Below are 26,340 nucleotides of genomic sequence, written 5' to 3' on the forward strand. Positions count from 1 at the left end.
GGGACACGATGGACGTTATTTCTATGTTGAAAGATGACATGTTGGGGGACAGAAGGGACCTTACTTCTACGTTGCTTCTTCTCAATCTCTATATTTTGATGCATGGGTTCCCAATATTCTTAAAATAGTTGGGGTCATATTATCATTCTATATAATCATATGCTATGGAACGAATATCTCATTTTTTCCAGCTATCCAATTGTTTCTTGAAGCGTTCGTGTCAATTCACGTTCATGGCCCCACCACTATTCATCTTTCTTCTCACTACCACAGGCTGCTTTAGGGTCGACTATCCCTAGGTAGCTTATAGGAGAACTCGACTACCATGTTGCAACTCGACTTCAAATTTTCTAAATAACCAAATATCGCAGCTAGACAGTCTCGCACCCTCAGCAACAACCTCTTGGTCCTTATCCATCTCCATCTCCATACGGTCTCCACACAACCTGTACATTGGAGATTGTGATTTAGGTATAGACATAATTGTTCATGCTAATGAATGCTAAATATTAAAATGATTTATAATAACAAGTGCTAAGTATATTACAATGATTATTACTAATGAGTGCTTTGTATTAAAATGATTTACACTAATCACCATAACAAAGCAGTAGATTAGCGACGACCACATTCCGTCACTAAGAGGCTTAGCGACGACGAGGCGACGGTATGCTTACGTCGCAAATTTTTTGACGCTAACTGGCGACAGAATAAATCTGTCACCAGGTCCGTCACTGATTGCGACGGACTAACGAGCGCTTTATTCCATCGCCAATCCGTCGGTACTAAACGGTGACCTCGGCTTGGCGACGAATTTACGTCCATCGCTAAGACGTCGCTAGATATATATACATACCGACGGATGTTTCTGTCGCTAATCCGTCGCAAAAACGAAAACAAATAAAAAAAATTAATTGAAAATTAAATACCGAGAACGGTACAATTTATATTTCCTATACGATTTATATTTCCTGTAAATAAAAAAAAAACTACACTAAAACAATCCATATAAAAGGAATCTACAACAATTAATCATTCTACCTTAAAATTAACAAGTTTAATTATTTACAATTCAACAATTACAATTAGAAAACATAAAAAAAATAGAACTTCTTCAACACAGTTCTCTAATCATCGTCAAGATTTTGTGTGTCTTCTTGTTCATTGCCTTTATCTGTCTCTTCAGCTCTGCTACGCTGATTATCGCTAGCAGCCTACATAAGAAAAGAACAGTCAGTATTGATAAACAAAATATAATGAAATAAATTACACACTATATGTGATTCTATCATGTGCTCATGTGTGTTCTAAGGCAATAAAAAAACTCTCTATGTGATTCTATCATGCTCATATGTGCTCTAAGGCAGACAAAAACTTATATATGTGATTCTATCATGCTCATATGTGTGCTAAGGCAATCAAAAAGTTGAATATGTGATTATAGCATATTCATATGTGTTCTAAGGCAGCTAGAAAAACTCTATATGTGATTCTACCATGCTCAGATGTGCTTTAAGGCAGACAAAAAGCTATATATGTGATTCGATCATGCTCGTATGTATGCTAAGGCAGTCAAAAAATTGAATATGTGATTATAGCATGCCCATATGTGCTCTAAGGCAGACAAAGAAAAAAAATTTATATGTGATTCTATCATAAATGATATATGTTCTAAGGCAGTAAAAAAACTCTATATGTGATTTTGGCATGCTCATATGTGTTTTAAGGTAGTCAAAAAACTGAATATGTGATTATAACATGCTCATATGTGTTCTTAGGCAGTCAAAAACTGAATATGTGATTATAGCATGCCCATATGTGTTCTAAGGCAGTCAAAAAAACTTTATATGTGATTCTATCATGCTCATATGTGTTCTTAGGCAGTCAAAAAACTGAATATGTGATTATAGCATGCTCATATGTGCTCTAAGGCAGGCAAAAAACTTTATATTGATTATAGCATGCTCATATGTGCTCTAAGGCAATAAAAAAACTATATATGTGATTATAGCATGCTCATATGTGCTCTAAGGCAATAAAAAAACTCTATATGTGATTCTATCATGCTCATATGTGTTCTAAGGCAGGCAAAAAGTTATATATGTGATTCTATCATGCTCATATGTGTGCTAAGGCAGTCAAAAAACTGAATATGTGATTATACCTGAGAGGGACCTGCAATCGAAGATCCTCTATTCAGCATAATACTGGTGATCTCATCTCGGAGAAAGGGGGCGACGATGTCATGAAAGTAGTCATTCATTGTGTCCTTAATGATCTGGCGTACATCATCACCGAAAAGAATAGGCTGTTGCTTGGAGCTTATGTCGGCGAAAGTAGCCTATAAGCCGTAACTGGAAGAAGCAATAACTGGTGAAGTGTTCAGATTACTCCCAAACACGCGACCTTTTTTGGGTTCACCTGCTGCAGTCACCTATGCTGCAGGATCAAATGATGGATGCTGAGTAGCGTCATCGCCATATCGCTCTACCATCTGTTGCTCATATGCCTCCTATAAAATAATGTTTAAAGTATGCAATAATAATTAATGATAACATTATGATAACTTGCATATTGCAATGATTATTAATAGAATAAATACATACCGTTGTCATTCTCGCCTTTTCTGATACAAAGACTTTCGTGGTCTTCCGTTTATGTGTTTCAACAAACACATCCTTATATGATACAATGTCTCCTTTTTTTGCTTCCTGCGAAGTTAAAGGACAAAAGATTTAGTACACAAGTTTGCAACAATACTTATAAAATTAATATTATATATTGATGAGTTACCATTTTCTTCAGGTGGCTCCCAAATGTCTTAGATCCACCTGTGTGTAGATGAGCTTCAGGCATTTTCGCTCGATTTTGTGCAGCCTTCGCAGAGCGATTTCTAAATGCATCTCGTGCCCACTAATCGCACATTTCATTCCAGTAATCTCTCCTGATAGTAATAGAGTCATGACCCTTCCACTGTAGTGGATCATCTACTACGCCATATACTTTTTTGCTGCAGTCTTCATAGTGTGCAGCATGTCTGCAAATCGATTGGCAGCCACCTTCTGCCACACCTTCCTTGCATCATTTTCTTCTACCGTAGTTGCGAAGCGATTCGAAGCCTACAAATATTTTCAGAAAGTTAGTAGACATTACTTAAAAAAATTAAATATGAAACACATTAACTATGAGGAACAACTGTATACCGCGAATGAGGACCACAATCTGTCTAACACCTCTTTTGGGTACTATTTCCATTGAGCAACCGGTCCTGGTAGATGTTAAAGAAGTGAATTCCTAATCTCTCGTACTACTTCTTGTGGCTCAAACCTCATGCTGCACATGAATTGTTACACAGTAAATATCAATATAAAATATTTATAAGATATGCAATAATTGAAAACGAAATACTTACGGTCGATTATCGATATACACTATTCGAATGAGTCTTCTTGTGTCAGACTTAGAAGACCCGGCTTCCTGTGTTGGCTCCTAACTTGTGTGATCAACTGGTGTAGGTGGGCCGTGTATAGGCGAAACATCATCTGTGAAAAAATACGTTAGAAGTTCTCAGAATGCGCATTTGAACTAATAACATCCAATTAGTTAATCAATATACCTATCACAGGAGCCCGTGAAGATGAAGGTTGGGTCTGGCTACTACTGGATGAGCGACCACTATAACCTTCATGAACCATATTCTAACAAATAACATATGTCATACAATACAATCAAATAATTCACATCAAGTATTACAATACATTCAAGTCATTCGCATCAAGTATTACAATAATTTAAATCATTCATATCAGGTACTGCAATGCATTCAAGTCATTCACATCAAGCATTGCAATGCATTCAAATCATTCGCATCAAGTATTACGATGCATTCAAATAATTCACATCAAGTATTGCAATAATTCAAATCATTCGTTGCATAAATTACAATACATTCAAATAATTTAAATCATTCACATCAAGTATTGCAATGCATTCGAATCATTTGTATCAAGTATTACAATATATTTAAATAATTCAAATCATTCACATCAAGTATTGCAATGCATTCGAATCATTCGTATCAAGTATTACAATACATTCAAATAATTCAATTCATTCACATCAAGTATTACAATGCATTCAAATAATTCGTATCAAGTATTATAATACATTCAAATAAAATTTTTAATCATTCACATTAAGTGTTGCAATACAACTCATGCATTCGCATCAAGTATTACAATACATTCAAATCATTCACATCAAGTATTGCAATGCATTCGAATCATTCGTATCAAGTATTACAATACATTCAAATAAAAATTTTAATCATTCACACCAAGTATTGCAATACAACTCATTCATTCGCATCAAGTATTACAATACATTCAAATAATTCAAATCATTCACATCAAGTACTGCAATGCATTTAAATAGAGGTTTGTAGTACAAGATTTTGCTCACTAGCTTGAGAATTCTTCCTCGTCACCAGTTTGACTTTCTTCTTCTTCTTCTTCTTCTTCTTCTTCTTCATTGTTTGCCCATTTACTTGGTACATCATTTGGATCACATTCCTCTATGAATGTTTCATCGGCCAATGGAGATATGACATGCATATCATGCGCAACATCGTGACCATAAGCGAAGTCATAGACATCATCTGATTGATAGTAATCGTTGTCTTCAGCTAACTCATCTTCCTGTAACTGATCATACTCACAGTATAGTTTAGACTTCACCTTGCAAACTGCCCACCATTTATTTTTATCTGACTTTTTTATACTCGGATATGAAGTATAATAAACTTGTTGAGCTTGCGAGACTAATATGAATGGTTCATGTGTTCCAAACCTGGATTTATGATTCACCTCCACAATGCCTGAAGCTTTGTCGAGTCTTGTTGCAGTTGGATCAAACCAATGACACTTGAATAAAGTTACTCTGTTATTTATGCCTAAGTAAGTCAACTTCATTATTTCCTCTATAACACCGTAGTAATCATGTTCATTTTAATGTAGCTGCTACCCTTGACACACACGCCACTATTTATCGTTGATTTGTTTATACTGTAATCTTTTGTATGAAATCGATAACCATTTACGATGTACTCGTTGTAACATTGCACAACTTTGGTCGGACCATTTTCTAAATCACATATTCCTTGATCTTTAACATCACCATGGCGGACCTACGCACAGACATAAACAATGATTGTGATCACAATCAATTAAGTAACTTAGTGTTGTTTATAAGTATAAAATTTATGTTAGCTTCTTTACCAACTATTTCAACCACTCTACAAACTTAGTTTCACATTCTTTTTGTACTTCTGCATCAATGAGATGTGAAACTTCTCTTTGCAACTCCAGATCAAATCGTCTGCAAACTACAAATACTTATATTATCGAGCCATGTATCCACATATAGAACATAAAAGGATTTATAATTGTGTTGCATCTACATATACTTACTCGATGTATGGGTCGATCACTGAGCAATTAAAAAGAATATAGATGTGTTGCGTCTTGCTCTCGATCTGTCAGTAGCCTTGATCGGCAACTACCAAATGCATGCCCAAGTGGTTGAAATATCGATAGCTTGTCAGCTACGGTTACTTGTTCTCCATCATCGTTACGGGGCGAACATGTGTAACGTGTTGGAATATGAGGTTCGAAATACATAGATGAGAAATTTGAAATCTCTTCTAAAGTATACGCCTCACAAATAGAGCCTTCTACTCTTGCTTTATTATGAACCTTTTTTTTAGGTTGAACATGCATCTGACAAGAATATACATTTCAAATTTTAAATATCTGTCATTAAAGAGACAAATTTAAAAAAACATATATCTTTCAAATGGGTACATCCATCAATATTGCACAGGGTCACCAACCCTTAGTTCATATGGCAGATGTATGATCAAATGTTCCATAACATCGAAAAATGCTGGCGGAAATATCTTTTCTAGCAGACAAACAGTGGTGATGACAGAGTCCTCGAGATTCTTTACATCTGATATTACGACCTCCGATGCGCACAATGTTCTAAAAAATCCACTCAACTCAGACAATACCCCCCATATAGGTTTGTCTAACATATCATGGAATGCTAGGGGTATCAATCGTTGCATAAAGATATGACAATCATGGCTCTTCAACTCATGTAACTGTCCATCGTCAATCTTCACAACCCGAGCAATGTTAGAGACATATCCAGTTGGAAATCTCAATTGTCTCAACCATTGACATACATGTTTTATTTGATCAGGTGTGAGCACGTACTTTGCCTTTGGTTTCAGTACTTTGCCATTATACTCTTTGAGTTCCAATTCTAGTCTTTTACATATTAATTTTAAATCCATACGGGCCTTCGGATTATCCTTCGTTTTTCCTTTAACATTCATTACTGTATTGAACACATTATCAAACACATTTTTCTCCACATGCATCACATCCAAATTATGGCGTATCAATAGGGTCGGCCAATACAGTAGTTCCCAAAAAATAAATTTCTTCGTCTAATTGTGATCCATCCCAAATCCATGGAAGGGTGTAGGACATTGGGCATCTGTTAATACATCTGAAAAATATCGCAATCTTCTTAGAATCTCTATGCCAGACAATCTTGAGGATGAACCTTCTGTTTCAGTTGTGCCCGCTTTAAACACATTCTTTTGTCGTCGGAATGGATGGTCGCTAGGTAGAAATCGACGATGGCACTCAAACCAGCAAGACTTCCTTCCATGCCTCAATCTAAAAGCTTTGGAATCCTCCATGCAGTACAGACAAGCCAACCTCCCATGTGTGCTCCAACCAGATAGCATACCATATGCAGGGAAGTCACTGATTGTCCATAGAACAACAACCTTCATGTTGAAATTTTGTTTTTTGTGGGCATCATACGTGGTAACACCGTCATCCCACAATACTTTTAGTTCATCAATCAATGGCCTTAGATATACATCAAGATTTTGGCCAGGTGAGGTCGGACCAGGGATCAACAAAGACAAGAAAAGATTTGGACGTTTCATACACAAACTTGGTGGAAGGTTGTATGGAGTTACAAATACTGGCCAACATGAGTATGGAGTTGATCTACCCCCAAATGGATTAAATTCATCTGTACATAGACCGAGTCTAACATTTCACACTTCCATTGCAAAGTTCTGATGAGTACGATCAAAGTGCTTCCAAGCTTCAGCGTCAACAGGATGCGTGATCTTGTTTTCATCGTGTCGAATTTTATTTGCATGTCATCTCACGTGTTTAGCTGTCCTTGAAGACATATACAATCGCTGCAATCTAGAAGTGATAGGAAAGTAGCGGAGCGACTTGTATGAAACTTCCTTTGATCTCGTGCTACCATTGCCTTTTGTCTTTGGCTTGAACCGATGATGCCCACATGACGGGCATGATATGTTGTTTTCCTGCTCCTTGAAATACAACATGCAGTGATTTGGACAAGCATCAATCTTTTTGTAACCCATACTTAGAGCGTTGACCATAACTTTCGCACGATAGAAATTTTGTGACAATTTTTCATCTTTGGGCAACATACTCTTCACAATCATGCACAAACGGTCAAAACATGATTGACTCAAATTATATTCGGACTTCAAATTCATTAGTTGAAGAACTACAGACAAGATAGTGTGACTCTCACAACCGTTCCAAAGTGGCTCATCAGCATCTCTAAGTAAATCATCAATTCTACTAGCTGCATCGTTTGATGATTCTTCATCTACGACAGTTCTTACATCACTAGAACTCATAGCAAAACCCAGTTTTGTTCCTGCGGCATCAAATATCAAATCCGTATATGGATTATCGTGCACCACATTCACCCGTGCATCAAAATAGTTTCTAAAATCTTCTCCATGAAACGTCCAGTTCTGATAATCACTCACAAAACCCTTCCTGTATAGGTGATGTCTAACGCTATGAGGTTCTACAAATCGATTATTCTTACAAATCTTGCAGGGACACCAAAGCTGACCTGTGAGATCCACTGAACTGACACTTGTCATTGCAAATTCAATAAAATTGTCAACATCATCCATATATTCATGCGATAACTCATTGTCCACTATCCTACGATACATCCATTCACGGTTTGCAGTCATTTTTTTATGATGTTACGAATAATAGCCTAACAAATTAAAAGAGAACAATCAGAATGCTACGATGAATAACATATCAAATTTATCATGCAATATATGATGTCATACAATAACAAGAATTTTGATGCATGCATTGATAACTTAATATTTTCATGTGCAAACTATTAATGACACGATACAATCATTTGAAACATGATTTCATTATACAATTTCACATGGAAGTCATAATCAAATTGAAAGTTACATGCAAGCATGAATACAATTACATCAAACCTTGCAATACATTGTAATCATTCATATTAAACAAATGACAAACATGTATCTGCAGCAAACACACTTCAATATCTCACTAACTACTACCATGCCTAGCATAGACTCTGTACTCCAAAAATAAGAACACTTCAATATTCATACATTAAAATCATGCTCAGCATGATCTCCGAACTCCAACGAAGCAACCCTAAATATCAACAACTAAGTGAGTGTGTGAACAATAAAGTGTTACATCTAATAAATTAAATAACATGTGATACACTTGCATCACTTACTCACCATGAGTATTTAACCGATTTGCATTATTTTTGACACTTACTTACCAGAGGTGGCTGAGCACGAGCTGGTTCCGTTGAAAAATCTGCAAAAAAAAAATACTGTTTTAAAATGAAGTCACCACGAAAAAAAAAACTGTTCTGGCAAGGGGTCGACTCCCCTGTTGTTCTGGCAGGGGGTCGACCCCCTTACGGAACATAGGGTGTTAACCCCCTTACAAAACGTAGGGAGTTAACTGACCCCCGTTCGGGCAGGGGGTCGACCTCCAGCCTTTCCGCCAGTGAGTCGACCCCCTGCCGGAACAGCAGGGGGTCGCCCCCCTGCCTGAGCAGGAAAGGCTTGACCCCCTGCCTGTTACGGTAGGTGGTTAAACCCCCTGCCAGAAAGGCAGGGGGTTAACCCCCTACCGGGGTCGACCCCCTGCCAGGGTCAACTCTCTACCGGAAAGGCAGGGGGTTAACCCCCTGCCGGAAAACGCATGGGGTTAACCCTCTGCCGGAAAGGCAGGGGGTTAACCCCCTGCCGGAAAACGCATGGGGTTAACCCCCTGTCGGAAACGCAATGGGTTAACCCCGTGCTGGAATAGGAGTGGGTTAACCCCCTGCCGGAGTCGACCCCTTGCCCGGGTCAACCCCCTGTCGTAAAACACACTGGGTTAACCCCCTGTCGGAAACGCAGGGGGTTAACCCCCTGCCGGGGGGGGGGGGGGGGGTCCTTTACCTTTCTCTGGGCGGTGGGGCCGGCGGACGGTGGGACCGACGAACGGCGGGAGCAGCAAAAGAAGAAAAGGAAAAGCTGTCTGGGATTAGGATTATTCAAAACTTAGCGACGAATTTAATCCGTCGCTAAGCCCACATAAATCAAATTTACGAAACCTGCGACGGACGATACGCCGTCGCCAAGTCCATCGCTACTTAGCGACGGGCTAAAGTTTGTCGCAAGAGTCGTCGGAAAATCGTGCGGACATAACGACAAAATAGTATGTCGTAAAATCCGTCGCAAAAATAGCGACAGACTATATTCCGTCGCTGGTTTCGTATGCTTCATGGATTATAGCGACGGATGTTTTTCGCTCGTTAATCCGTCGCTAACTAGCGACGGAAATATTCCGTCGCTACCGTTCGTCGCTAACAACATGTTTTCTTGTAGTAATTAATGCTAAATATTACAACGATTTATAATAATGAATGCTAAATGCTAAAGCGATAACGCTTTGTACTAACGAAAGACAAAATCCTGTAATGATCATTATTTAAGAATGCTAAACATTACAACAATTTATACTAATAAAAGTTAAATGCTAAAGCGATAACGATTTTTACTAAGAAATACAAAATCCTGCAACAATCATTACTTAATAATATTAAAAATTAGAATGATCTATACTAATGAATGTTAAATGCTAATGCGATAGCGATTTGTACTAATGAAGACAAAAATCTGCAGCGATGATTACTTAAGAATGCTAAACATTTCAATGATTTATACTAATGAATGATAAATACTACAACGATTGTAAACAATTTTAAATCATTTACCTTATTTAATTGTAGATCATCTAAAATGAACTTAGCATTATCCTCCTTGACATTTATTGTAGCCCACCGACCGATCTTAGGAAAACCACAAATCGCAGGGCCACATTGAGGATGCAAGGCGACAATATGCTCTCACATCAAGGCCTACAAAAACAATATATTAATAAGACTAACCTTCAATGATCTTAGTCTATAACTACTAAATATATAATAAACAATTACCTAGATAAATGACCAAAACCCTCTGACGATTTTTATACCCTTACTCGCACGGTAAAGTTGATTGTATAAGTATGCAAGCATAGCAGCACCCCATGCATAGTTGTCAACTTCAGCTAAGTCTTCCAAGAACTGCAGGCACAGGTAACTTAACCTTGAACCAGATAAATCCAAAAAAAAAAGTAAGTCCCAAAAAATAAAGAAAGTCGCGCAACTCTTGGTCAGTTGTTTCATATGCACATATAGCGGACCAACCTTCCCATTTATTATGAAAATAAGAAAGTTTCATCAATGTGGAATTGCTTCCACTAGAAATATATTGACCCTAGTCCTCCATCGACATTCCTAGAAGGGTCGTGCACTTGTCCCTTGCGTTATAGTTTGAATCTTGTGCTAAGACAACACTTCCATGACACTTAAGACCCGTAATCCACGCCATATCTTCTAGGGTCATTGTGATTTCAAAACCATCAAACTGGAATGTGTTTATCTTATGATTCCACTTATTGACCAGGTGGGTCATGGTGTTTCAGCACGTTTCAAAATAACGTTGGTCCAGAAGGCCCCCGAAGTGCATATTTTAAAATTGATCCTTTTGATATTCATTCAGATGTCCATATCACAATAGAACTATAAGCCACTCACACCAGTCTTTGAGCTTTTCACCTGGTGTTCTACTTCTCTTCAAACCTCTCTCTAACAGAAAATAACATATTAAATCACAATTAGTCTCATTTGTACTTCTACATATCGTTGTACACAATAATCACTATATATAATAATCGTTGTACACTCACGATCGCTGTACACAATAATCACTATATATAATAATCGTTGTACACTCACGATCACTGTAATCGAATCACAATAATCAATATCAATGTAATCGTTATACGTACTAATCACTATTATGGTAGACGCTATACATAGGTCACAGTAATCGCTATACATAGTAATCACTATTACACTAATCGCAATACAGAGTAATCGCCATCACAGTAATCGCTATACATAATAAAACCTATAAATCATGACAGACATGAGCGATTTACGTACCACACTTTTCTCCTCTTCATCCCCTCCTTCCCTCATCTGCCTTTCTTGTTGCTTCATCATTCGCTCCTCCTCCTCCTTCCTATGCCTTTCTTGTTCCCCATTCATTATCACCTTCTCTCTTCCTCTGCCTTTCTTGTTGCTCATTCACTCCGCTGCCTCCCTCTTCTGCTTTTCTACTTCTTTCTTTCTTTGCTCATTCGCCTTCCTCCCCTGCTTTTCTACTTCTTCCTTTATTTTTCTTTTCTTCTCTTCCTTCTCTTACTTTTTCCTTTCCCTTTCATTCACTTCCTCCTCCTGCTTCTTCCTTTCCTTATCTTCCTCATCCTCCTTCTCCTTCCTTTGCCTTTCCTTCTCTTCCTCGTCTTCTTTCTCCTTCCTTTGCTTTTCATTCTCTTCCTCATCCTCTCTCTCATTCATTTGTCTTTCCTTCTCTTCCTCGTCCTCATTCTTTTATCGTTCTTTCTCTTTCTCGTCCTCCTTTGCCTTTCCTTCTCTTCCTCAGCTTGATTCTTCTTCCTTTGCCTTTTCTCTTTCTTCTTCATAATTTGCCTTTCCTTCTCTTCTGTTTTCTCCTTCTTCTTCTTCAATTGCCTTTCATTCTCTTCCTCCTTCTCCTTATTCTTCATTTGCCTTTCACTTTCCTCCTCCTCCAACTTTTTCATTTGTCTTTTCTTCCTTTGCTTTTCATTCTCCCCCTCCTTTTTTCTTTGCTTTTTCTTCTCTTCGTTATCCTTTTTCTTCTTCTTCATCTTTAGTTCTTCCTCATCCTTCTTCCTTTGCTTTTCATCTTCAATATCTGATGGATTAGGCTATGCTTTATAAAATTCTAATACTTTGTCCCTGTCTTTATCATTCTCAATCTTCATTATATTTTGGTACGTTTCATAACGCTCATATATATGAGACTGGCGGATCACTTCTCTAGTAGTCATCCCCTTGAACGACGAAGGCTTTCTTGTCTTACGAATTTTAGTCATTGCTAACCTACACAACACATAAATTTAACCACATCATTATATGTTACAATCGCCTTCCCAAGTATATATTATTACAAATTATCACATTTATTACACAATCACCAATATTACAAATCGTCGCGATATTTGACATCATAAGTAAACATCGTTGTAAGATTTTGCAAACTTAAGTACAAATCGAGGTAACTTCGTAAATACATATCGCTATTGCATCAAATATATTAATCATTGCTGCTTCAAATGTACAAATCGCTACTGATTTAAATGTATAAATCATTCATGCTTCAAACATACAAATCATTGTAGAAATCACACTCTTTATAAGTACATATCGTTGTAACATTTGGGCTTCATAAGTAAACAATGTTGTACGATTTAGCAAACTTATGTACAAATCATGGTAACTTCATAAATCATAAATACACATCGCTACTGCTCCAAACGTATAAATCATTGCTGCATCGAACATACAAATCGCTACTGCATTAAATCTATAAACCACTGTTGCATTCAAACGTACAAATTGTTGTAGAAATTTAGCCTTCATAAGTACATATCGTTGTAATATTTAGCCTTCATAAGAACAAATCGTGATAACTGTTTTTCGATACCGAGAAGGTAGATAGGTCCAAATCGATTTATTTTAGTATGAAAATATGTGTTATTTAACATGAATAGTACAACCAATTATAAGATTTAGCATTCAGATTTACAAATCGATTTATTTGCATAACAAAATCTTACATGAAACTCACCGAAACAACATGCGTTTTGGTAATCCGATAATGGAGGAGAAACACCTAGAAGGTAGATGTAGCGATGGTGGCAACAATGCTCCCACTGCGCAGACGACGACAAAGGGTGCTCTAACGGCAACAGACGACAACAAAGGGTGCTCCAGCAGCAGCAGACGACGACAAAGGGTGCATCGTCAAAGGGAGCTCCTGTTACAGAAGATGGTGCGTCATCAAAGGGTGATCCGATGACATCATATGAGTTTACTGCTTAGGGTGAAAATAGAATGTTTGAACTTTGAAGAGTTAAGATCATCCTCCCTTTTCTGAATGAAAGACATTTTTGTCATTTTCTCAAATCATCGTTTCATGACGAGAATGACAGAAAAGGTACTTAAGTCTTTGCAACCGCACTAGACTCCGACGCTAAGTGATGCTAACATACGGGGATATGAGCCCCACGTGCTTATATACGTGGTGCTCATTCAAACACCTGAACAAGAAGTGAGCACTGCCTTGTAACCTGCTTAGGTTCCCCTTAGGTAGGAGTGAGCACTGCCTTATCCAACAGTAATCGATCCATACCTTGAACAAGAAGTTTATTAGGATTAATAAGTTATACAATTAGAACTTTATCATACAGAGAAACAATGTTCATTTGGAATTAGATAACTCTCATTTACAAATAGATGAAAATTCAAGGATTTAAGATTGAGTTGAGTTGAGTTGAGTTGAATCCAAAATTGTTAATTTTTAATTATTTCCTGTTCACAATTAATTTCCTGCGTTTCTTTTTGAATTTCTTGTTCTTCTAATTAATTCTTAGTTTGTTAGATTTTTCTTATTGATCTCGGTTCCGAGATGGAATTAGAGACAGACAACATAATTTTGATGGAGATAATTGTTTCACCCTTCTTAGGAAATAGGCTTTCATTCCTATGAAAAAGATTTCTTTCGTACAGAAGGGCACGAAGCAAACGCCGCCACAAAGTCGATATTTCTTTTGCATAAGTTCAACCAATTTATTGCGGCATGAGGACGGTTATGATATAAACGTCAATATATTCTAAAAGATAAATCGAAAGTAATAAGAATTAAAAACTTGAGGGAGCAAGATTGATGTCAAAAACTTCCTCGTTCATAGGCCTCCCAAACCCAACTTGCTCGTCCAAATATCATTCAGCCAGCCAGAGTCGCTTGGCTCGTTTCTCACCGTCCAGAAAAGGGTGTCAGTTCAGTTCCATCATAAGCGGGGAGGCAGTGGTGGAATCTAAGGTGGATTTTGGGGGTGTTTTCGTTGGGATTGTGCATTTTACAATGTTTCAGTGTTGACGCCTTCTTCCCTTTCCTCGACCATACCTTCTGCCATTTGCCATAATTTATCATGCAACCATCACCATTATGGGTCGAGAGTCTGATATGAAGCTCTTTTACTAAGGGGATTACATACCTTCGTTTTGAGAGAGCCACCTTCTATAAAAACTTCGAAAAGTCGCTCTTCCTCTAACCCTTCCACCATCATCCATACCCCATTCTCCCAATCCCGCTGCTTCATTTTTGTTGTTGTTGTTGTTGTTGTTCTTTTGCATCTTCTTCTTCCTCCACTTCTTTACATCTTGTTACCCCATTGCTAGACCATATCGTAGGGAAGATATGGCCGTCTTTCTGCGGGATTTTTCTATTCCTTCTTGCCTTTGTAAAAATGTACTGCACAAGTCCTTTCTTTCTGATGCTGTGGGAAAGGCTCGAAAAAGCACTTGCTCTATGCCATCTCGTGTGCGCCTCTCGAGTTCGCTTCGTTGTTTTGTGGGGATTTCTCATGAACAGGAGCATTTGACTGTCCTAGGAATTGAAACAAGCTGTGATGATACTGCTGCTGCTGTTGTAAGTTCATTTTAGTTTGATTTTGCACACACACGCACACACACGTAGTATGCACCTTTCTTTACAATATTTTGTTTATTTTTTACTTTTTAATGCTAGATTTTAGTTTTCTTTTGGTGAATTTCATGGTCATATGAATATTCACTGCCTGTTTTTAGGTTAGTGGTGATGGGAAGATTCTAAGCCAAGTGGTGTCATCTCAGGTAGTTAGTATCTCCATTATATATTTTAGACAAGATGCTGCCTGTTTCACCTTCATCGTTCTTTTATGTTAAAGTTTGACACCTTAGGACCATTGTGGATGCTGCAGCTTTGCTTCATAATGAGCTGTTTGTTCTAATGCGATAGTTGACCTGATAACTTATCCATACGTTCTGGAATAGATGTGTTTATTCTACTTGGCCTAATTTGTGAGATCTGCACTGCTTTGAGTATGCTGTCACTCTTCTGCAGCTTGAAATATTAGCAATCAGCTTACTTTTTTAGGGCATCATAATTCTGGGCTTTGCTGTACTAATTATTTTACTTTTAGGTTGTTTGTGTAGTTACAGATATAAATTACAGAATTATGATGCTTTTATATTGTTATTCTTGTTCTCATCTATTCACTGTATATTTTTTGTTGTTATCATGTAAATCATCTATTGTTATTTTGCTTAGTAACTAATAATGGTTTTCTCTTTTGAAACGTTTTGCCTCTGAGATGTTTGTTGACTGATGTATATACATAAGGAACCTTGTTGCGCAGACATTGCATATTAATGTCATTTTTCCAGTTTATAATGATTAATGAATTAACACTGGCTATATATCTAGTCAGGTTTCAAAATAAACTATGTAGCTATAATACTAATAGGACTTAATGGAACCAACAGGAAAATTACATAGAGACTTGCTCTAGAACTCATTCATTTAGTATAGCCATTTTCCTATAGAAGTACACATCATTTTTTGGCAGGTCTTAATAGTTAAATAATGTTGGAGGCTATACAAATTGTAGTAGTAGTTGATATGGGATCTAGGACTTACATGCCAATGGGAGACTGATTCTAGTTGGAACAATAGTATGGTTTTCTGTAAGGGGTGGGTTAAAGTATAGATGCTTCCCTCAAACATATTGCTGTTAATCTTGGTGTGTCCATTGATCACTAGGTTTGGCTCTTTACATGTGAGTGCAAGTGTGCGTGTGTGCAATGTTGAATGATTGTATATCACATGATAAACTTTGATCTGTTGTAGTACCGAATCCTCATACAATACAATGCATACAAAAAATCGTAAGATGACATTTTGCTTCATTTTTTTTGTCAAATATGGCTTCAAGAGACCTAGCTTGATATCATTCCACTCCCGTGCATGTGAATAATCAGTCGGTTAGCCAATGTGACTATTGTTTGATGGAATTTTATGAGAATATCTCGAATGAAGCATCATCTGTCTGTTAGAAGGCAAAATGTTTCCTCATGTGACTGTAGAAAGCTACTAGAAGGTGTAAAATTGTAGATGAATTAATTGCTTGAAGGACATTGGAGGATTTTTTTTTTTAAAAGCAACAGGTTTGTGAAATTGGAGGATGAAATATGTCTCAACCACAAGAAATGCCTTATGCGGATGTTGAGACAGGTGGGACCGAGAGTATTGGAGGTAGCGGGGGTGGTCCCTTGGAAGAGGAGATTCATATTCAACAGCAAAAAGACAAAGGTGTGATCATTGGTATGAATAGTAGTGTGACTGAGGCATATGTATCTACTTGTAGGAGGAGGGAACCACCTCAAGTAGGGGATTCACTATTCCTGGGTGAGGTGTTGCTGGCTATTTCTTGCATAGAATGACCCTAGGTGTCCAACCTAGTATTTGGTCTTGCATGACATCAAAGCAGATGATGAGTAGACAGATTTAGTAATTGGGCAATTTCTTATGAGACTTTCATGCAATTTGATGCAGCATATTCTTTTTACATCTTGGCTAAGACTGATGCCATTACTAGCATAAGGCCCATTATACAATGCCCTCTTAGTATGCAATTGCGAGAACTTTGAGTGCAATTGTAAACTTAGTTGTCAAAAGCGCTAGTTGCAGCCTAGGCGGCTGACCCTAAAAGGACTATTCAGGGCCTAGGCGGGACAAAAAAACATAAAGAAAAGTAGAAATGTTCAAAATAAATAGTTAAGTTTAGTAAAAAACATATGATTGTAACTAAGAATGAAGTATAAGTGTGTACTTCAATGTAACATATCACAAAGTTTGTAGAATTGTATAATATTGAACACACACACACACACACACACACACACACATATATATATATAAGATACACAACACACATATATGTGAAAAACACAAGCATACATGTAAAGAATAGAAATAAAAATAGACGGAGAACAAACAAAAGGGGGGAAAAGGAAGAAAACTAAAAGAAGAAGAGAGTGGAGGGGCAAGAGGAGGAAGAAGAAAAGGAGAAGAAAAAAGAAGAAAATAAGAAAAAAAGATAAGGGAAAAGGAAGGAAAAAGGGAGAAAAGAAAAGAGGAAAAATTAAAGAAAATAAAAAGGAAGAGGAAGAAAAAAGAGGTGGAAAGGCGAAAGGAGGAGAAAGAAGAAAAGCAAAAGAAAAAAAGGAAAAATAAGAAGGTAAAAAACAAAAGAGAAAGAAGAAGGAAAAGAAGAAAGAAAGAATAAGAAGAAAAGGAGTGAAAAAGAAAGAAAGGGTTTGGGATGGGAGGAAGAAGAAGAAAAGAAATATAGGAAGGAGAAAAAAAAAGACAACTATGACCCTCCGGCCTAGGTGGGAAAACAGGGCCCTACTGCCTAGACTCATAAGCCTAGGTGGAACCTAGGCACCGCTTTTGACAACTAAGATTGCAAAGGCAAAACTCAAGCATTCATGACCAAAAAAACGGGTGGGTGCTTGAGAGCATCACCTTTGATAATGAGATAAAATAAACAAAAAAAGCTAGAAAGGGAAATAAGAAGGTAAACAATAAAGTTAACATAAGAAATAGAAATAAGAAGATTAAGGAGATTAATAAAAGCACTATGAAAAGAAATCTGAAACTTTGGAAGTGAATCAATGAATAGTAAAATATTAAAGAAGTATATTAGAATAAATAAGCATATATCTAAGTTCCATTGATGTGGCTCCCTGATAACATCAAATCCAAGGTGTCACTCGCAGCAAAGAAGTATATTGGTGGGAGGTTTTCTTTCGGAGGGATTGGGGTGAGAGGTGGGCTTTGCATATTGTGGGGGTTGCAGTGGTCATTCTATGTTAAATAAGTCAAGTCTAAGTAGTTGTTACAAAATAACAATTACAATAAATGAAAAGTACCTCTTATGTGATAATCTGACATATATTACAAAAGTGCTGCCAACTACTAAATAATATAAACTACAAATTACAACAATGGCCCTCTACAATAATTTTTAGCACTTTATACCTCATCAGCATGTGATTGTTTTAAGGACATCTTATTCTTTCACTCATTTGGTACAAAGGTACTCCGCCTGTGTATAACTGTTTAGTTATACACTGCCGGTCCCAAGCCCGGATAAAGGAGGAGGGTTGCGGTAGGCCTGTGACAGCCAACATAAAAACTTAGTCATACCCTATGAATATGAACCAATATGAGAATTTCGTTGGGGCGTTCCCTACTGAGCGACGCGCTGTACTCTATAGGCCCGGAGGCAGTGATAAATGGGCAAGGGTTGCTAGGTCGTCGCCCGGAAGCGACGCGTCACACCGGCGCCCGGGTGTGGTGTCAAATAGGCAAGGGTTCCCTCACTTTGTTGGACGGGTGGGGGTAAAGAAGTTAGTCCAAGACCATAAAATTAGGTTAGCCACTTGGAACATAGGATCTTTAACTGGTAAGTTGGTAGAGTTAGTAGATGTTATGTGTAGGAGAAAGATTGATATTTTATGTCTACAAGAGACCAAATGGGTAGGTGAGAAAGCAAAAGTGATAGAACCTTGGGGATATAAGATTTGGTATACAGAAATAAATATGAATAGGAATGGAGTAGGGATTGTTATGAGTCGTGAGTTTATAGATAATGTAGTTGAGGTCCGTAGGAAGGGTGATAGGATTTTACTTATTAAATTAGTATTAGGTACGGATATTATTAATATTATTAGTGTTTATGCACCTCAAGTAGGTTTAGATGATTCCATTAAGCGTCAATTTTGGGAAGATTTAGATGGAGTAGTACAAGGGATATCTTATGGAGAGGAGAAAGGCTTTTCATCGGCGGTGACCTTAATGGGCATGTAGGCATTAGTAGGGATGGATTTGAGAGTATCCATGGAGGCTATGGTATAGGAGAAAGAATTTTAGATTTTGGTTTGTCCTATGATATGATCTTAGCAAACATTTGGTTTAGGAAGAGGGAGTCTCACCTAGTAACATTTAAAAGTGGGGTTAATACGAGTCAGATAGATTTTTTCCTACTTAGAAAGAGAGTTAGGGGTTGTTGCATCGATTGTAAGGTTATACCGGGAGAAAGTGTAGCTACACAACATAGAGTCTTAATTTTAGATCTTAGAATTAGACAATACCGCAAAAGAGATAGACATATGATAGATCCTAGAATTAAGTGGTGGGCACTGAAAGAAGCTAAACAAGGAATGTTTGTAGAGCGGGTAGTTAAGGAAGTTGATTGGTGTCTCGAGGAGGATTCAGAATCTATGTGGAATAAGATAGCGGGTGGCATGAGAAATGTGGCTAAGGAGGTATTGGGTGAGTCTAAAGGCGGTGCACCGCTAGGTAAGGATACATCGTGGTGGAACGAGGATGTCAAATTAGCTATTAAGGTTAAAAGAGATTGTTATAGAAATCTAAGTAAAAATCGTGATAATGAGAATTTGGAGAAGTATATGATAACAAAGAAGGAAGGCAAAAAAATAGTTTGGAACGCGAGGGATAAGGTATATAAGGAGGTTTATGACAAGTTGGATACCAAAGAGGGTGAGAAGGATATTTATAGGCTTGCAAAGATGAGAGATAGGAAATCGAGGGATCTGGGTATGGTTAGATGTATCAAAGATGAAACTCAAAGGGTTTTAGTCAAAGATGAGGAGATTAAGGAGAGATGGAAAAATTATTTTGATAAGCTATTTAATGAAAGTCATGCTCAGGATCTTGGAGACTTTTCAATTCCTTTTCATGAGATGAATCGTGACTTCATGCGCAAGATTCAAAAGAAAGAAATTGCAGAGGCTTTGAAGAAAATGAAATCAAGAAGGGCAGTTGGCCCAGATGGTATACCTATCGAGGCTTGGAAATGCTTGGGAGAGAAAGGTTTAGAATGGTTGACAAATCTTTTTAACAAGATTTGGCGGACAAATAAGATGCTTGATGAGTGGAGGAAGAGTACTTTGGTGCCTTTATATAAGAATAAGGGTGATATACAAGATTGCACAAACTATCGTGGTATAAAACTCATGAGTCATACTATGAAACTTTGGGAGAGGGTGATTGAGTCTAGGTTGAGGAAGATTGTCATGATATCGGAGAATCAATTTGGTTTTATGCCTGGAAGATCAACTATGGAAGCTATACATCTTCTTAGACAACTTATTGAGAGAAATAGAGAGAGGAACAAAGATTTGCATATGGTTTTTATTGATTTGGAGAAGGCTTACGATAGAGTACCTAGGGACGTTCTCTGGTGGACAATGATGAAGAAAGGTGTTTCTCTCAAGTACATTAGTATAATTAAAGATATGTATGAAGGAGTAGTAACCAATGTCCGCACTTGTGGAGGGGTGACAACCAATTTTCCTATAACGGTTGGGTTACATCAAGGATCTGCTTTAAGTCCTTTCCTATTTGCTATAGTGATGGATGAGCTTACGAGATCAATTCAAGAAAATGTGCCGTGGTGTATGTTGTTTGCTGATGATATTATTTTGATTGATGAGTCTAGAGCTGGGGTTAATGCTAAGTTAGAATTATGGAGACAGACATTGGAAGCAAGAGGTTTTAAGTTGAGTAAGAGTAAGACAGAATACATGGAATGTCGATTTAGTAAGCAACGAAGTAGTGATGGGAGTGTAGTGAAGCTTGGTGAGCACGAAATACCGGTGGATGATTCTTTCAAATATTTGGGATCTATCATTCAAAAGTATGGAGAAATTGATGAAGATGTAAATCATAGGATAAAGGTTGGGTGGATGAAATGGAAGAGTGCAACTGGAGTGTTGTGCGATCGTAGAATGCCATTGCGGTTGAAGGGAAAGTTTTATAGGACGACTATTAGGCCCGCTTTACTATATAGTACGGAATGTTGGGCTGCCAAGAGACATCATATTCAAAAAATGAGTGTAGCTGAGATGCATATGCTGAGATGGATGTGTGGAAATACAATAAAAGATAAGATTCGGAACGAGGAGATATGTAAGAAGGTAGGCGTTGCACCCATTGAAAATAAGATGAAAGAGAATCGTTTACGGTGGTTTGGACATATTCGACGAAGGCCTAATGATGCTCCAGTTAGAAGGATGGAGAAATGGGAAAATATATTAGTTAAAAGAGGTCGGGGTAGGCGTAGGAAGACATGGATGGAGGTGATAAGAAAGGATATGAATGCTTTGAACCTCACCGAGGACATGGCATTGGATAGAAATGAATGGAGGAGAAGGATTCATGTGGAAGACCCATAATGATTTTCTTTGTTGGTTCATATCGCCGACCCCAATTGTTTTGGGATGAAGGCGTAGTTGTTGTTGTTGTTGTCTCCTGTTCTGTGATCACCTAGAAGGTACTGTTCTCATTCTAATTTACATATTATCATTCTTCTATTAATCAATCATAGTTTGAACTCTCAAGCATGCTGTTACATATTATCATTCTTCTATTAATCAATAAAGTTTTATGGTTATCATTTCTCTAGGCAGACCTACTTTCACGATATGGGGGAGTTGCACCAAAAATGGCAGAAGAAGCACATAAACAAGCTATTGACAAGGTTAACTTTTATAAGTTACTAAGATTAGGGTTACTTGAATATTTTCTGCTTTGCATTTTAGATGTTCTCAGCGTGGACAATCCTTGCAGGTCATTCAGCAGGCACTTGTTGGTGCAAATTTGACAGAGAGAGATCTTTCCGCTGTTGCTGTTACTATTGGTCCTGGTTTGAGTCTCTGCTTACGAGGTAGTTAATCCATTTGATGCTGTGAAAATAATTTGACTGTGTTCAGAAATTTTATTTCCAATTGTTGTATAACTTACTGTCAAATTAGGATGGCTCAAATATGCCTAGAAATTACTAAAGAAATACTGGTGTTGGCAGTGATGAGGATTTTTTTGATAGTAATAGAGTTTACAACTATAAGATCTAGGTTTGGTTCCTGCTTTCCGGATGTTCCAAAAAAGGTGTCTCTCTCTCTCTCTCTCTCTTTGTGGACTAGGTTAAGTCCATTCCGGATGTTCCAAAAAGAAAAAGGTTATTAGTTATAAATGCATGCTGAATTGGTATTTTGATTAGTTTTTATTTTGGTCTTCTTTTTCTTTTTTTTTTCCCAATCAATGTTTCATTGCATGAATTTGTTGACGTTAGCTTGCTATATCATTTACATGCAATTGATGTATATTACATGATCTGAACAATATGTTAGAATGGAAAAGAGGGAAGGAAAAAACCCAGAAATATTATTGAATTCCTACTTTATACAATTTACTAGATGAACCACCCATCCTATCAGAGAGAGAGAGAGAGAGAGAGAGAGAGAGAGAGAGAGAGAGAGAGAGAGAGAGAGAGAGAGTACCCACTCCACATCTCACAACATCATGAGGGCATGGCTGGAAAGCGACTAAGAACCATCATAACAAACATGTTCTAAATCTTTCTTGTTGTCAAACACAAGGATCTCACTTTTTAGAAGCACACAAAAACTTCTATTTGCTTTGAATCCTTGTGAACTTCAAAAGCTCCAACAAGAAAATGCCCGCTTCATGGGCTTCCCATCCCACTTGCAAACAAAGGAATAAGTGAACTTCTTCATTCTACCTTCGTAAAACTCTTTCCGCAAGTGGATTCACCTTTGGCTATCATCTTCCTCCATAGCTAAGTCACACAAACTCGACTAAAAGGTCGACGCACCCACGTTGACGCACTCGCGTCGACACGGGTGCGGCTTCGGACATGGGGCAGACACGGCCAACTAAGTGTCGGACTCGGTCAACGCACCGGGGCCGAGTCCGTCCACATTTTGGACTCGGTCAACTTTCACCGAGTTTATTTTTGTCTATTTATTAAAATTAATTTGGACTCGGGTCGGGTTCGGATCCGGACCCGACCTGTATCCAAGACGGTATCGGGGTCAGATCTTATTATTGTTATATATATATATATATATATATATATATATATATATATATATATATATAGCCGTGTCCCCGTGTCCAAATTTTTTGAAATTGCTCCGCACCCGTACCCGCACCCATGTGACATAGCTCCATAGTTAGAGGAAGATTTGGGTTTGGAGGAGGCAGGGAGGTTGCACCAACAATATCGACCAACATCTGAGCACATCTCCTCTCACTATCTCCAAGATCATGGTCACCAACCCGAGCGTTGCAAACGTCTCCTTTCTTGCCATCAGGATGGATTGAAGAAGGGGCATCTCCCCCATAGAGCTCTCGTCCATCTCCCCATTACATGAGAAAACTTCATATACTAAAGAAATGCCACATTTCCAGTCCCTCAAGTTGTAGTTAACTTGATGCCACATGGCCTTTATATGTCATGTGTGTTTTAATTGCTTCAAAATGACTAGTTCTTAGTGAATGCATGAATCTGTAAGACTTAATCAACAGTGAAAACTATGTCTGGGCTAGTAAAAAGCCAAATACTACAAAGCTTCAATGATTCTGTGAGAATTTTCTGAAAATAATACGAACTCATTTTCATTGTTGCTTAGATCTTTCTTTCACCAGCAAGAGCCCAATAGTTTAACAATCAACCATACTTGTTTGTTCTAGAAGATACAAAACATATTTATGTTGAGAAAATATAAGGCATTGGATAACTTCAATCCCAAGAAAGTTTCATAAAGGATGAAACTCCTTGATATAAAATTCTTCATTAAGAAGTTGCTTGACTTTATAGATATAACTGTGTCACGGGCATAAATTTTTTTGCAAACCCGCGATGCGTCAACCTGCCCAGTCTGGCTAGCCTAATGGCCAAAGGCCGCTCACCAACACTTTTCCATGTGCTGAATCATTTCATTGGCCTTGCGCACCACCTGGTTTGCAGCTGCCTAGCGGAAGCTGCTCAAGCGCATCTCCAAATGCGTATTCTATTTGGTCCATGCCACTTCATGCATAGCTGTCCCATACCAGCTATCACATCCGAAAACGGCACAAACTTGCCTTAGCCTTGCGTGTCATGGAGCGTATTGCGACTCTATGCGCACGCTACAACAAAACCTTCCTATTGAAGAAACAAGACCTTGTGGCTCCCAGTCCGAAGACCAGTTGATGATTGAACACCATAGCGAAGAGCACCACCCAGACTTATTCGTCGATGCCTACATACTCACTCGCCTAGCCCCGAGTTACCATACTCGGTTGAAACCAACTAAGGTGATCCCTGGAGGAATTAACCCTAACCCGCATGCACCTCTGTGCATCCAAATGCTATACGTGGAAAACTCCTCCAAGTTGAGAGGTCCTTAACCAAATCTCCAAAAGCAACATCCTTTGATCCACTGGCATTGCTTAACCAACCAATGCTCTGTCTATGCCGCCATGTAAAGATGCACTAACGATGATACTGTTGCTTATCGTGTGTCGTGCTATCACCACACATCAATGATCAAGCCAACACATATCGGTTCTTACACTCGATGCATTTACCACTCACTAGAGCTTCACACTGCACATGCCTCATTTTGAAGGCTCAGTCTGGGACATTCTCCCACACCCACACAATTGTTGTCATCGACAATGCCGGTGCAGGTAAGAACACAACCTTAACTGATATGCCAGTTTTCTTTTGCACTTATCTTTGGTATTTTTTTTTCTTCACTGTACTTAACTTGTTCTAGTTTTCATCTACCATCGTCACAACCTTTAACACGCCAAAGTCTTATTCCTTAATGCGCATCCAATTATTTAGACAACGGTCTTTCGCTCTATCAACATCGAGCATTCTACGCTCGTTGGACCCCAGTACAATCCCATATACAAGCAGGTCATCCTTGCTCACACGATAAACTTGCCGTCTTCATGTTTATGGTTGTAGTGCCTTTTGACCTCAGCAAGGGCAATTCCGAGCCCTTCGTGGTCATCGCAGAGAAGGACGACCACCAACACGTGTCGTAGGGATATCAACTCTCTTAAGGCACCAACTTGTAGTTTTCTAACGGTCCAAACTAGTCCTCAAGTGGGGGACGCATACTTGCATATCACCCAAAGCGGTCCTTCAAAGTGTCTTCCTGGACACTCGTCCACACAAGGGGCAACACGACCCAATGCTGCAACTCTCATTCGGAGCCAGCAAAACGTTCTCGTAGGAACCAAACCGACGAGCCACGAACAACAACTTTTTTCGCAAACAATCCACAGTGGAACTGCCAACTTAAGAGAACAAAACAACGAGCATTTTGGTCAAGATGGACACTCTGCTAACCCACAATCTTGGGAGAGAATATAGAAGTTCAATTGAGTATCCCGTACTCAAAGGTACAAATCCATCAAGCTGAATCCAATGTGCATTCTCTGGTAAGAATCTTTGGCTTATCCACGTTCCCTTAGGCAACTGAATAACAATCTTACACTTTTGCTTATCATCAACAAGATCACTCATACTACCCTGCCAACATCTTGCTTATGTGCTTGGTAAACAACACTTCAGCTGCTCAAATTTGCATAACCAGGATAAACCATCATTGTCCTCTTCACTATCACACTCAACGAACAACAAGGTATTTGTGAATCTTTCTGCTCTTAGGCCAATTTATCACCGACATAAATTTTTTCGCAAACCTGCGACGCGCCAGACTGCCCATTCTGGCCAGCCTAACGGCCAAAGGCCGCACACCAACACTTTTCCATGTGTTGAATCATTTCATTGGCCCTGCACACCATCTCGTACAAAGCTACCTAGCGGAAGCTGAGCAAGTGCATCTCCAAATGCGTATTCTATCTAGTCCATGCCATTTCATGCATAGTCGTCTCATATCAACAATCACTTCCGAAAAAGGGCACATACTTGCCTTAGCCTTGCTTGTCATGGAGCGTATTGCGACTCCATGTATATGCTACAA

The 26,340-nt window shown here is 38.3% G+C and overlaps 1 protein-coding gene across 2 annotated transcripts in view; it reads left to right on the plus strand.

Annotated features, from left to right (window-relative positions):
- Positions 1-14,340: 14,340 nt before the first annotated feature.
- Positions 14,341-26,340, plus strand: part of GCP1 (glycoprotease 1) — a 160,862-nt gene continuing 148,862 nt past the window's right edge. For both annotated transcript variants that reach the window (XM_090015948.1, XM_090015949.1), the window contains exons 1-4: positions 14,341-15,073; positions 15,232-15,276; positions 21,960-22,034; positions 22,124-22,220. In XM_090015948.1, the coding sequence (XP_089872074.1) occupies positions 14,843-15,073; positions 15,232-15,276; positions 21,960-22,034; positions 22,124-22,220 (448 nt within the window). In that variant the 5' untranslated portion in view covers positions 14,341-14,842. The remainder of the gene's footprint in view (positions 15,074-15,231; positions 15,277-21,959; positions 22,035-22,123; positions 22,221-26,340) is intronic.

This window comes from Nuphar pumila, chromosome 8 (genome assembly GCF_984573655.1).
Source record: "Nuphar pumila chromosome 8, dmNupPumi1.hap1.1, whole genome shotgun sequence".
NCBI classification, from domain to species: Eukaryota; Viridiplantae; Streptophyta; class Magnoliopsida; order Nymphaeales; family Nymphaeaceae; genus Nuphar; species Nuphar pumila.